The sequence below is a fragment of the Triturus cristatus genome, chromosome 1_2 (assembly GCF_964204655.1).
Source record: "Triturus cristatus chromosome 1_2, aTriCri1.1, whole genome shotgun sequence".
Taxonomy (NCBI): domain Eukaryota; kingdom Metazoa; phylum Chordata; class Amphibia; order Caudata; family Salamandridae; genus Triturus; species Triturus cristatus.
In genome coordinates, this window is record NC_140580.1 from 417,728,571 (window position 1) to 417,743,927 (window position 15,357).

The following is a 15,357-nucleotide window of genomic DNA, read 5'->3' on the forward strand; positions in this document are numbered from 1 at the left end:
ATTGATGCAAAAGTGTGAAAACCATTGGTGTCGTACAGCTGGCCGAGCCATTCAATACCACACCTTGCCCATCTACAAGCAGTAAGATCTTGAAATATGTTTGGGAGGATTGGATTATTCCATAGTTTAAAGTAGTCATGCAGTGTGAGATCTTTGAATGTAAGTGAGCAGTAATCGAGAATTTTGTGCCATATGCGGACCATATCCCTAATGGTCGTAAAAAGGACCCTTTTATATTAGTTAGGATCGTTAATCCTATACAAAAGCATTTTGCTGTCTGTGCTGTCTGTGCCCAATGCCAGAGGGAGGCCAAAATATGGATGTTTATCAGTTAGTAAGCTTTGCAAGTGCCCTGTAAATGCTTCCCCCAAAAATTAAGTTTGAAATCAGGAAGTTGTAATCCACCCAGCTTATAGGGCAGTTTAAGAAAGTGTATTGCTTGGTGTGCTTGCTTATAGCCCCAAATAAAACTGCTGATGGCACCCTCCAATTTTTTTATATAATAGTTGGGGACATGTATAGGTAAGGCTCGGAACAAATATAGAAACGTAGGTAAAATTGTCATCTTGATTATCTTAGTCCTACCAATAATAGTTATTGGAAGTTTATTCCAGTTCTTCAATTTTTGTGTAACCGAATGAAGTAATGGTTCATAATTAAGTTTCCAGATTTGTTCGATAGTAGTAGATATACGAACCCCCAAGTAAGTTGCAACAACACAGCCTCCAGTTAGAGGGATAGTCAAATCCAAGTTATGAAGAATTTGAGTTTTATGGGAATTAAGTTTTCAATCTGAGAAGTGACCAAAAGTCTTTGCTTCTTCCTGAATTGAACTCAATGCTGATACTGGGTCAGATGTGAATACCGCAATATCATCAGCATACGCAATAGCTTTAAGTTGACACATCCCATTGCTAAATGAAATAATACGAGTATTCCGATTTAATGCTTTACCGGATGGCTCTGTATATAAAGCAAACACCAAGGGGGAGAGTGGGCACCCCTGCTGGGTACCACGACGTATCAGAAAAGAGGCCGAATACAAGTTGGTATATAGAAGTTTAGCCTGTGGATTGATATATAGTGAGCAAATCCACTTCAAAAAGCGGTCGGGTAGTCTGTTGGTAATCCGTGTTGCCCATAATGTATCCCACACGAAAGGGTCAAATGGTTTTTCAGCATCTAAAAGGACCATCCCTCAATTACAAGATGTCCTATTAGCAATATCAAACGCTGATATGGCTGTATTAACGTGAGCATATTGGTCTTCCGGAGTACTTGATGAGCAGACTACAGCTTATCCAAAATGCAGCAGCCAGGTTGATCAGGAATGTGCCACTGCAACACCATATTACCCCCCACTTGCGCAGCCTACATTGGCTCCCAGTTAGGAGAAGAGTGCAGTTTAAAGCTCTGGTACTTGCACATAGAGCAACTAGAGAGACCGGCCCTCAATATCTGAAGCAAAGACTTCAGAAATACAACCAAACCAGGGCACTCAGATCTAAAAGTCGGAATCTCTTGGTTATTCCTCGTTTTGTGAAGGCAATGACCGTTGGCCGTGCTTTCTCGGTGAAAGCTGCTACCCTGTGGAATTCTATGCCTAACCATCTGAGAAAAATTGACACAGAAATCTTGCCCATAATGTATCCCACACGAAGGGGTCAAATGGTTTTTCAGCATCTAAAAGGACCATCCCTCAATTACAAGATGTCCTATTAGCAATATCAAACGCTGATATGGCTGTATTAACGTGAGCAGTGGTATCTTTTCCCATTATGAACCCATGCTGTTGATCAGATACAAGGTCTGGCATGGAGGGTGCTAACGGGTTAGCCAATACTTTGGCAAAAATGTTAGCGTCAGAATTAATGAGGGATATTGGGCGGTAAGACCCCGCAGTCCCCTGCAGACTTCCCCTTTTTAAGAAAAACAACTATGTTCGTCATATCCCAGGACTTGGGAGCATCCACACATTCCCACACATCATGAAGTAACGAAAGAATAGAATTTGTAAAAGTTTTATAAAATTCTTTCAGCAGAGTTTCGTCCCCAGCAGCCTTACTGGAAGGCAGTGTGGCTGTAGCAGATGCTATTTCTTCATCAGTAATATCTTGTTGAAGACAGTCCGCTGCCTCTAGACTCAGAGATAAGGGTTCCCCAAGTTGTACGTATCTGTCCAGTGCACTTTAATCTATGTTACCAGGAAGGGTGTAGAGCTCCATATGAAATGTAGTAAATTGTTCTAAAATTGAATCGAGATGTATGTAACCTGGCATCTCTACCTTTTATCGTGTATATCTGCGTTTTAGATTTTTTATCTGCAATCTGGTATGCCAAAATCATCCCAAACTGGTCCCCATATTCATATTGGTGAGATTGTTTTATGTTAAAAGCAGCTGCTATCATTTTCATGAGCTTCCTGCTCAGAAGTAAGCGTGTGTCAATAAGAGATGCATATATTAGATCTCTGTTTGGGCCGCTAGACTTAAATTCCTCCGCATGCATGATTTCTAACCGTTTTAGTGTATCGCAAGTTAATTTTAGATTGTTCTGTTGAGTTTTATTTATGTGATAAATATACTGTTGAGTAGTAACCCGTATATAAGCTTTCATTGTGTCCCATGCAATGAAAGGAGAAGCCGTATTAATATTTGACTGTAAAAACTCCATAAGAATTTGTTGAGTGTATGTTATAAACTCTGGGTCAGTCACTAATTACCTAGGAAACGAGAAAGATCGCTTGTTCTTATCTTCATCTGCTGAATGAACGCTTTTGAAAACAGGGTTGTGATCAGAGGTTATGCGTGGGCAGACCTCTATTTGGTGGTTGCTGGAACCAAAACTCCGCTGCTGCTACTCTTCATAATCCTAGAAACGAGCTGACCGGCGGTGCAAGCAAGAAGAATGTGCCTAGAGTTGGCAGACCGGTAATGAGGTTATTGCAGTGGGGAAAGGCAGCGGATTTCCTTGTCGCTGCCCCAGAAGCTGCTATGGCTGCAATTGTAATGGAGGCGGTACAGCATGGGCTTGGGGAATCGCCCGATTTAGCCTGTGATTCAGAGCCGGTATCCCCTTCAGAGAGTCTGGTTGTGTTACATCCCGAGGGTGCTTTAATGTCTTCACATGCGCCAGAGGAATTGCAACTTCCCCAGTTACTTCATCCAGAGGTGAGTGATGCTGCTGCTGCCTCCATTGGCTCTCCTGGCTTTACAGGCTCAAGTGCAACTGATATAATATTATTGCCGATGCAAACACACTCATTTGCACAGTTGCCATCTCCGGGCGCTTTTGACTTAAGCAGCACAATTGATAATAAGAGAACTGTTCTACAGCCTGTGAGAAGCTCGGGATCTGAGTTATTAACCTCTGAAATTGAAACTGCTGAAACTGCCGAGCAGGAGAATATACCTTTGCTAGAGCCTATGCAATCTTTAGCTCTGACAGACTTACTTACTCTGGATGGTGGTAAACATTTAAATGGGCATTCAAAACAGCGAGCTACTAAAGCTGATATTCTATCTGCCTCCTCACCTGCAACAAATATAGATGATTCACTGGGTCATCTACCTGAGGATACTGCTAGCCTTTCATCAACTAAAAAGAAAAAACTTAATTTAAAAATTACTAAACAGGCTAGATCTCTCAGAAAGGCTCCTGAACCTATACCTATAAATGGGATGCATCAACAAGGCAACGTACCAGCATCAGTATACTCAAAAGTAAAGCCACAGGATAGCCCTCTATGTAAATGGGTGACCTCGAAGGGAGAAGTTAAAGCTATCATTTTGAGACTATCTGGTTCAGGGCAGGCCCCGGGGCCTATTAGCAGTCAAAATACTTCTCCTTCTCTAACTACAATGGAGCATCCATCAAAAGAAGTTATGTTTATTGGGGGCTCTCCCATTGCTTATTCGGTTGGTTCTATACAAATTGCAAAGGAAGTCTCCATGTCTGAGAGTAGTGCATTAGCAGTGAATACAGTTACAACTGCATTGGGGATGGTGCCAACATCAGAGCCAATATCAAAGCCCTCGTTAAGTTCAATTTTGCAGGCACTATCTGCACAAAGAACTGAGGCGCAGGAGTACTATATACAACTATGGGCGCACAATGCCATGATTCAGCAGTCACAAACCACAGTAACTAGTAAGGTGGCTGTACTTACTAATGAGGTGATGGAACTACAGCAACGACTGACTGGCACTGGTCTCTTCTCTCAAACTCAAAATCAGGCCTTTAGTGCTCTCCGATAAAAAACGTAGAAGAAAAGTAGTTTTCTCCCTCATGAAGGGTTTTTAGTTGTGGATAGCAGTGTAGACAATTTACATGTTTTAATGTTATCAAATATTGCAATTTTAAGTTCCAGAATAAGAATAATTTAAATAAAGAAAATACATAAAGCACAGATTGAATACACACATACTAAAAGAGACATTCAACAGCTACAGCTAATATGTAAACCCATGACTAATCTATATAAATGCCCTCTTCAAATCTATTTAATTAAAAATCAGATTTTGCTGATAGAAACTGTCATACGAAATGCCAATGTATCATTTGTATTTAGATTTTGTAATCTGTCAGCAAGAACAGTTGAATACTTGTTCTAGTTGTAATTCACCACTACACTTCCTGTAAACTTGTTTCCCCAAATCATAACTTGCTATATCTTCTTTTGGTCTCCCATGTAAGTTGCTCAATTTGATTAAATACATTTAAGGCATACTAATTGTGCATTTGCAGTAAGTAAGAAATAGTTAATATATTGATATTTAACTATTACAACCTTTCCTGTGTGTATAATTGTAATTTAGTTTCTTTTCATGTAAATTTGGAATTAAGACAATTGTCATGCCACCATCATCAAATAAGTCAGGCAGAAAGATAACGCACTTTAATATTTGTGACAGACCATAATACAACCAACTTCTCAATTCACTTTTGAGAAAGCATTTTTTTCATCAGAGACAACTGACTCCTTAACTGTATCTCACAAGAGAAACAGTAACACTTCCACTTCCTCAGACTATAACAAGATTAATTCTACTAAAAATAAAAATTCTGTGTAAGGCTCAAATATTTTTTTCCTCATAAGAATGCCTTTTGGTTTGAAGCCAAACTTAAATACTCCTAATTTTTAATGTTTTTAAATTGATCTTGTAAACTGATACAAATCATGCCCACACTCCAACACACACAAGTCGTTAATGTTCGACGTACTTCAACTTTTTATCCTTCTAATCATTTTTGTCTTACATTCACTACTGAAAATTGTTGACATGTTCCATTGTGACCTAAAGCTCCTGACATGTTTCCGTCCTTCATCCTTTGTTGACACACAAATCTTAATAATCATAGACATTCTTAAGGTGCGCAGGTCCTTGTCAGCTGACCTTTACTTTTTTGATTTCATTTTTCTCTCTCCCTGCAGATCAAACTCCTAACATGGGCATTAGATTCTTTCTTCTCTAAGTTATGAAATAATTTAAAGTGTTGCTTTTATCGACTGTGTGCATTCACAAGGATGGGTGTTTTCTTCTGAACGTACAACGATTTAAAAGGAAAAACTTCAAGAATGAAGGTGGTGGTTAAAGTAGCACTCATGGCACAAACATATTCCTATCATCCAACATGTAAACTCTACATTAATTGATTACTTATATTTAGATGCATAAATCATGCCGTCAGACTACTAAATAGATCTGGTAACAAATAAATCCAACCTTTGAGAAAAATATTTAAACATTTCTAGATTCCACTTCTATAGGCAAAAAACCAGCAATGTGGGCGCTCCACCTTCTGCTATTTTATTCTCAGCTGCCATGCAGCTGGTCGTTTTTTATACACATCAGGAAATACTCAACTTACTTCAAACATGCAGAAATATTTATAATGCTTTATTAATAATACAAGAACATTGGAAATGATTATGCAATTTATGTGAACAATTCGGAAACGTTAGATTAAACAATGTATGTGGGTTTGACTTTCACAGTCAGTTTAGTTCAAGATGAGTTTGAGGAAAGGAGCTGCTGGCCTGCACTCGCTTTTTTAAATTCTGTTTTTGGCAATGGAACCACATTGAGTGAATATTTTTGGGGTTTTGGATTGCTTGCTTGAATACTATGGACGTGCCACAAACTTTCAAAAGAACTAATGCAAAATTTAATCTTGACATTCCCGAAGGATTACCATGTATGAACCTGAGTCAGAAATCTATACAAAATTGAACTGCTCATTGGAGGAAGTTGTGTTGGTGAAAAAGAAGTACTGGATGAAGTGGTGTTAATCTCATTTTAAGTCTATGAGCCCAAACAATGAAGTTCATTTCAAACTTAAGATTCACCATGGGGTAGGACGAAGGTGTTTCCCAAAAGTGAAAGACTGGACATAGAGATAAAAGTAACAAAGCATCCACTGTCAGCTAATGATTAGTATTATTTTCTAATAAAGACTCAATTAGAGAAAAGTGTGGAGGGTACCCAAATAGGGAGGCAGCGCAGACTAGAAAGAAGCAAGGAATGACAAACAATTACAGTGGTTCTTTGACCATTTTCATTGTTAACAGATGTACTAAAAGTACTAATGAGTCAATATGGAAGGAGATCTGTAAGGTGGGTCCCATCATTATGTTAGATCACATCTACATTAAGTGGCTACTTAGAATGCACAGCAGTGTAATTGTCAGAAGCTGATTAAAGCCCCACTGGAAGTTGCAGCAATCCTTAAGTAGGAGGTGTGAAGATGGTTGCATCCACCTTATCATTAGTCCTCCTAGTCCAAATATGACATGAATCTCTCAGAACAAACTTGTGATGGAAAACATGCGAAAACCAATATAACTTACTTCTCACTCCACATATCATTGTGTGAGATCCAACTTGTTACTCCTATTGGCCATGAACGCTAAATTAAAATCCATAAAGCAGATAACTTACCACTGTTTCACTACAAAAGGTGAAAAAAATAGGATACATTTCTAAAGAATGTTGTGCACATAGAATTCCTGTACTTCTTATACAAGGCTTTAGCTTAGGGGCGATATTTAATCATTTTTTTGTGAAAAGCCAAGTCATCAAAGCATATGAAACCCTTTTTTAATCATAATGCCATATCTGTGAATTATTCTTTTGGATCTGAAATTTGTGAGAGGGTAACAGGGTACCAATAATGTATTTGCAAATTAGGGCTTTATAAATATTCCTCTCCATCTGCTGTCTGAACATTCTAAACTTCATCCTACAATGTAAGTGTCCTTCTCATGCATGCCAACGTTTTGAAAGCAATATGTCCACTTTTTAAGAGGTACTACTCTCTGTACCTGTGTCAAAATGAGGGAGAGAATCCTATAGGAAATATACACTCTGATAGCAATCAATAGTTTATTTCTGTGGTGCTGATACCTCAAAGTGTCTCAACACCACAATCACTTGTACTGACAGTCTCTTATATTGGGCACTCATTGCTAACATCCCTCCAGCCAGTTGTATAGCAATGGTGTCAAAGGCCCCAATGCAAGCAAGAAAAATGGGCTTCCTTTTCCTAGTAGTAGTAAACTGTTACATTCCCAAGTAAAGCCCATGTGTTAAAGCAGCTGATTTCTTACATTATCCTCACAAATAACATTTTTAGCTCTGACCTTTTTAACATATTTGTGTGCACAACAATGTTGGATTCGTTTTCCTGAAACTAAACTTGTTTACACTTCTAGCTTTGCACAACACTATCACAACTCCCTGAACATCATGTACAAGGTCTCATTTCACACTATGTACAATGGTCATCACTAGCTTCATCTAGGTGGCAACAGGGCTTTCTATATATCCATATCATCACTAATCTATACACACATTGCAAGGCTGCTTTCTATTATAAAAGATGAGCCTCCCGATAGATTAACAGTGGAGGCACTTCTGCTGACACTGAGGTCCTTGCATCCTGAGAAATTACCGCACAGCGGTCTGACATCTTGTGAGGGGTGTCGGTTTCCTGACCAAGACGGGGTCTTTCTCTCTATCTCAACAGGTAATAGGGTTAGTTTGTCTCTTGGGGGGATTCTTGGTTTTACACCTACACACACTCTAGGTACACTTAGAGTAGGGTTCACATCATGGAAGTAAGCTAGTTTACTGCATTGTTTTATATACCTGCAGATATACCTTGTTTCAGCACCATGGTAGAACTATATCTACTATTTATTCTTTTGGTGCTTGTAATCACATCTATCTGCTTCTATCTACTAATCATTGCAGCACATGTATTATATGCAAGAATAACATTGGTTCACTGAATATCGTTGAAAAAGTCCCACTGTGTATTCTCTGTATATTACTCTGAGAATAAGTGAGCTTGGGTCAGGGTTGTCATGTTCAGTGGTTGCCAGAAAACCATTCGCTCCCTGATAGGTTAGGTGGGCTTATGGTGGCACTGTGAGCTAGCTGGTCTCTAGGCCAACATACCCGTGGGGGTGCCCGGAATCAGTCTAGAGGCCAAGCCCTTGGTTTATGTTGTCCAAACAATGCGCATATCCTACAGATTGACAGAAACTACACGACAAAACAAAATTTATAATAAGGTGCAATTGACATTTTTTACTCATGGGCCTGGTGTCATGGCACCTGCTGTAATATTGATAGCTATGAGCCTGCCTTCAGCACAGTCAAGCAAGACTCCAAAATGACTAAGGGTCTTCCACTGAATGAAAGAGTCCTTTCTAGAACACAAGCAGGAATAAGTCCAAATATATATTCATTCAACCCCACAATGTCCCACAATATCTTCTGGACTGTGATATTCCTCCTTCTTCTGCCACACCCACACTCATGTTTTATGAAATTCAACTTTCGCTTCAGCCTTCATATCAAAGATCGCAAAATTGCTTTCACTAAAACAAGTGAAACATACATCTGAAACTTGAATCTTTTGCATAATTGTATGGCACTTACATTAATTGTCTGGGAAGGGTGAGCAAGAGCTCATCTTTTAAACTTTACATTGATTTATTGAGTAGTTCCATGAAACACTGCACTCATTAAAGAAATGAAGCAGTAAAAGCAATCTAGTCCTCTGTGTGGTTGTACCATGGTTGCTGGCCCAACATTGACCTTTTGACTCATTTATTCTAAATTCCACTTAAATGCATTTGCTGGATTTCTAAAAATAACTTCCGAAGTGTATGTTGTGCAAGGTAGTACATGCATTGTGTATGAGTGAACCATAGGATGATGAAAATTTATAGTTTAACATTTCAATAAAACCACATACAATTGAAGCTGGAGAGAGGAGATCTAGACATTGAAGCACAGCTAGAGGAGACAAGGCTCCTTTTTGCTGAGGCAGAGGCTGCTGACTAGCCTTCCTGAGGCACTGACATTTGGTGGACGGTAGGGATGAAGGACTGGACAGCAAACTCTGCTCTTCAAGGTGAACCGGATCCCTTAAGTGAGGCCTAATCTTTCAACCTTGATGATGTCAGCCAGTTGCAGAAAGTACACTCCTCCTTGTGTCTCTGTTGTGGGTGCTACAGGGTGGAACTACCCTGCTGTGAATCATCACTCTACACAAAGGTAGAGTCTGGAAAGTAGCTTGGAGAGTGCACTTGAAAGGATACAAATCTCAAACTAGTTCTGAAAGTGTAAACAGTGTATACACATAGTATCAGCTGCAAGTGTACAACATTAGGGTCACACTACTCCACTTGTAGTTCCACTTCCATGTTCTCTATGACCAAGATATAGAGTGCTCCACAGTGTACCAGAAAGATTGTTGTGCAACAAGAGCTGGTGTCTGCCTAACAGCCAGCTTTCCAGAGGTGAAAGGACATTCTCTCAGCCTACTTCTTGCTGGAAAAGCTGAATATGTGTGCCTAGAAAGTGGCCTGCTTTCAGGGAAGAGAGAATGTGCCTGCTAACAATACAAAAGTGTCCAGAAGGAGAAAGGTACACCATGACCTTGGAGAAGATGGGACTTCAAGAAGAGGAATACGGAGAGTGAGCTGTTTGCCCCGGTGTCGGACAGTCATAGTCTTTCCCAACAGACTGTGCCCAGCGGGAACTGTACTATGCCGTAATTCCCAGAAGAAGCATCACCTGTATTAAGCCATTGTGCAGAGAAGAGGCGCAACCTGAATTGAGCAGAAAAAGTTCAGGAGTGGCTTTTTGGCCCAGCCGATTGGCTTGTGCATAGCCACACTGCCAGTCAAAGATTGGCCTGGGCACGGCGGCACCACCAGTTAGAGATTTGCCTGTGCAGTACTTAATTATTCTCGGAGTACCTGTCCACTAGTTTTGTGTGTGATCCAATCTTCTGCGAGGACCACCATCTTTGCCTGCTAGTCTGCCATTCACAGCCATGAGAAATATACGGCATCACCAATGACACATCTGTGGGGCAGGTGCCTGAATTCAATGAGGAGATCCAAACGAAGTTGCTGGTTGGAAGCTTTCTCTTCCATAAGCAGGAAGGAGCAGGCACTTGTAGGCAAACCGAGATTCATGCCCGAAGAGAATGATGTAGCAAGGTTGGCAGGAACCTAGCGAGTTAGCTAAAGAACAACTGAATAATGGAACTGTGAGAGACACAACCTAAAACAGAATGGGTCATCTACATCTGAGCCATAATTGGGTAACTACCTTATTACCGGGAGCGAACAGACTGAACCCTAGAAAGGGAGGACCTGTGGATAGAAAGCACATAGAGTCACAACCAGGACACTTAATTTCACCTTGCTTACCCTCTGCACGTAGCTTTTTATTTTAGTGTGCAAAGTATTATTTTGTCATGAAAGTAAAGCCCTGGGTTGAAGAGGAACTGTGCTGTTTTCAGATTGTTGAATCCTGAACTCAAACATGCCAACACTACCTCCTTGAGAAGCCTGTGACTGCTCTCTGTTGTCACCTCTTAGAGTCAAGTGCTGAACGGGCTGTACTTGACCCATTATGCTAAGCCATAATAGGACAGATCCGACACATCCGAATGCAGCAAACTTCAACATGCATGGTTGAGGTACAGTAGTACCTGATTTGCACCACGGCCACATGAAGGGGGTCTAACAACAGCAATTAGCTTAATATCAAGGCAGCCACGAACTTTGAACCACTCTTTGCAATCAACTAGCCATTTGGGAAAGACATGGATTTGAGTTATGCTAACGATTTGACTGGTGAATCAAGAAATATTTCAATAATACAGAACCCAAAAAGTCAATAAAAAGGTAACTTACAGAATGTTTGTATGTTCCAAAAGAAGTTAATTTTGTACCAGGGGATAAGCGAAAATATTTGCTCTTTTATCTGCCCTAGTTATCAGGAACAAAGCCAGTCTACCAACAACCACTATGAAATTAAGTATAGAGGTGCAATATGTTAAGGATTTCTAGGCTATTAGGACCAGATAGAAAGTCTATTGAAGTAAAACATACACTAGAATGTTTTAACCCATTCCCCGCTCATGACGGAACCACTCCGTCATGAGCCACGGGTGCGCTGTGCTCATGACGGAGTGGTTCCGTCATACTGCGGCCGTTGGCGGCCGCTCCTCCCACGCGGCGCTAATTCCCCGCCTGTGCGGGTAATTAGCGCAGTGGGTGGAGTCATGACGGAACCACGCCGTCATGAGCACAGCTCACCCGTGACTCATGACGGCGTGGTTCCGTCATGAGCACAGCGGCGCCGTCAACCCCCCAAACCCCCCCAGCGCTGCGACGGAATTCGCGCCGCAGCGAAGGGGTTAATCAAATTAGTTCTCATACTGTATTTATTTCCTTAGGAATCTTTTGAAAGAATACTACTTCTACTCTAGAGTGTGCCTGCTTAAAGTAGCATAGCGCTATTGATTAGTGACAAGGCAATGAGTTGGTGTAAAACATTTTTCAACGACGGACATGAAATATTCCATCAACCAACACAGAAACACTACAAAAATTTCGTGTTGTTCCTCGGCAAGTGCTATAATCCATCGCAGGCTTCTCAATAGAGTAATAAACCCTAATATTTTCTAAGCCTCCATCTTTTCTAGAGCAGCAAGTTTCCTCTAAACGTTATCTGGGCATTTTTCAAAATGTTTTCGAACAGGACCAATAGTTTTACAAATGAAGGGGCATATTATCAAGCACAGCGTTAAAATTATCGCCGGTTTAGCAGCAAAAAACTGCCGCTAAAGCGGCGATAATGGGCTTGATAATATGCCGCAGAGAATTCCAATAGAAGCCCATGTTGGCACCAGAACATGGGCTTCTATGGGAATTCTCAAGGGCATATTATCAAGTCCATTATCGCTGCTTCAGCTGCAGTTTTCTAAAGCGGCGATAATTTTAACGCCGTTTCTTGATAATATGCCCCCAAATTGCTTTGTTTTCAACAATGCAGCAGTAATCCATTAGAAGCAATAAAAAGAACAAATGTTTAAGCACCAAACAGTTGAAAACCCAGTTCTTCAATTCTGACTCGGGTACAGAATGGCTAGGTTTTTTGTATCAAGGTATATTTTGCTCTATTCCACATTAATGGAACAGCAAAATGGATAAAGATTATTTGCTCTTCATTTTTGTAACATTTCAAATTCATGTTAATTGGTTCACCTTTTGTTGCATGAGTATTCTGTTAATATTTTACTAGTCAAATAAGTGCATAATTGTGTGTGTGTGTGTATGTGTAAATTACTGTTTCTATGTAGGATGATTTGTTTCTTTAAAGGCACGTTATGATTCGCCCATCAAAGTCACACCTACAAATTAAGGGGCTTTTTTACAAGCCCCTTGGCCTATGGTGCGTCTCTTTCTATATGGGGGAAAAGCGACACACCGGCGGCGCAAGGGGCTTGTAAATAAGCCCCTTAGTTTTGATCAAGGTGGTATTTCCTCAATCGAATACAAGCGCATTCATGCAATGCAAATAGGAAATTTCAGAAGAAGAAAACTACAATATGATATGATTATATGAAATGCATGGGTGTACATGCCAATGTCATCTTTTTATCTACAGTAAGCTCAGTTCTTTTCAATATGCACTTCCTAGGCAATTATTACAATTTCTCAAATACCATAAAGCGTTTATTTTGCCACTGAGTGATACTACTTCTGTCTGCACATACGTTTCCCAGACTAGGATCTTTCCAATCGAAAACTCACAACCCTTGCTCCTTTGATAAGAGGGTCTTCTCGTTGTTTGCGTTCACTGTACATTCGTCCAAGCATGAGACAAGACATGACTCTGAACAAGCTTACCGTCATCGCTCTGCCCAAAACAGCAAGGGAAGATGGAGCCCAGAGCTATTCCTGCCAGAAACCACGTCCAGCGATGAGGTTGCTGTAGCATTTTCTGTCAAACTTCACTCAACATGGATCTAAAATGGAGGAAAATAAAGCCAGGGGTTATTTTGAGCGTGTGTCATGCAGTGATTTATGTCATGATGGTTTTCACACAGGGACTCCTAATGACTTCACAGTTAATCACCAGTGGCATGTGGCCATAATGAAATGGCTATTCATTAACAGAATCAATGTGGCTCTCCACAGCGTTTGATGGATATTTCGAGGCCAGATGACGCGGGTATAAAAGAAATATAAAGACATTGAAAACGACTCCACAGAAGAATCCTCGTGAACTTTTCATTCTGAATCAAAATTCAGGAAATTAGAAACATACGGCTGTGTCTTAGAGCAGAACAAAAATAACCAAGTCCCAACTGAGTCCAGCAAAATAGAATCTTCTTGACTACGGCAGAGTGGCTGTTTTGTCATGTAAATGCCTCTTTTTTTAGTATAATTTGATAGAAGCATTCAAACCTTCCAACATTAGCATTGTTTAGCAGAAATACATTGATTCTATTTTGACCCTTTGCTGTATAAAGCCAATTTATTAGCTATGAACCAAACTATGGTTATTTGGTTTGCAATTCTAACTATATAAAATCACACAATACATGACTTCACACCTTTATTTGAGCGTGGATCAAGTCTGTTTTAACTGTTAAAATACTACACTGTGCTGTCAATAGGCAAATGTGCGGGAGTACAAATATAGGGGTTTATTTACAAGCCCATTGCGTAGCTTGTGCATAATTTTTTTGACACACCGCGGCGCAGAGTGCTGACCCATATCTATGAGGCCACACAAAGCCACTTTGGGTGGCTTTCATGGCCTCGTAGACATGGAGTAAGGCCCAGCAGCTCAAGTCGCTGCGTTGCCTAACCCTGCATCAAGGAGGACTTCCATGGGCATTGTGGTGGGTGTTTCCATACAACACCCATGGATTTTGACGCATTCCCAGATTAAACCTGGGAATATGTCAAAAGCCTACGCCTCCCCAGGGGAGGTGTAACGAGGAGAGAATCTTTATTTCTCCTAATTTTTTGCTCTTTCTGTGTGTGCTGCATTCTGTAGCACACATGGAAGGAGGGAAACACCTCCATTGATTGTTTTTGTGCAGAAAGGTGTCCCTTCCTGCACAAAAACAATAATTCCCACAAAGGTTCCTGCAGTGCAACCACCATGAAAAGCTTGGTGGAGAGGAAACTCGTAATATGCTTGGTGAGACTGTGGACGTCCCACCAAGCATATTGTGGCTTCTGACTGCTGCTCTTACGTGAGGGAACAGTGGTTCCCTGGCAGAGCCGACAGTCCCAGGGAGGTCCGACTGCCTGAGTCGTTATTGGGCAGTTGGACCTCCGGTGATGCAGTGGCTGGATCCGCCGCGCCACCATGAGTTTGGCGGTTACCGGACCGCCAGGCTTGTAACAGGGCCCTAAGAGGTCATGTAGAAATTGAAGGCCCAACCACCATATGGCTGGGGCAGCAAGACACAAAATCTACCACTTCAGCAGAATTTAGAATACTCTACTGTTATGTAAGGCAATTCTACCAGTGGCTCCTGTATCATTGGTAGGAGCCATTTTAATTGATGTCCTGATTAATTTACCTGATATCGCTTAACTGATTTTCAAAAGATAGACCTCCCAAAGCAGGGTGTCCATGGAGGATATTTGAAGGCCCTTCTGTCTTGTGCTCTCAAAGTGGATGTAATGCAGCTAAATAAAATGCATGCCAGTGGGAATGGTGAGACAGTGGATTCTAATACTAGGGCAGCCACATCAATGGCATTCCCACTAGTGCCAGTTCCACATCAAGGGTTTTCCTGATGATGGCAAACAGTGGAACTACTCTTAGTAATACCAAATTCATGTACCCTCTAAGCAAGACAGGTGAGCTGTGAGGATGTCAGATGGAACAACTCTCAATTTTTGATGAATATCTTCTTACATCCTTCCTCTAATTGAGGACCTAAGAATCAAGGCAAATTAGGACTTGCAGGTTTATAATTCATTGGTCATTTTTGAGAATAAAATGATTAAGAGCC

General features: G+C 40.8%; 1 protein-coding gene across 1 annotated transcript in view; it reads right to left on the minus strand.

Annotated features, from left to right (window-relative positions):
* PCDH15 (protocadherin related 15) overlaps positions 1-15,357 on the minus strand; it is a 2,378,624-nt gene that overhangs the window by 2,142,358 nt on the left and 220,909 nt on the right. Inside the window, exon 2 of the mRNA XM_085614969.1 lies at positions 13,226-13,344. Coding sequence (XP_085471095.1) covers positions 13,226-13,316 — 91 coding nt within the window. The 5' untranslated portion in view covers positions 13,317-13,344. The remainder of the gene's footprint in view (positions 1-13,225; positions 13,345-15,357) is intronic.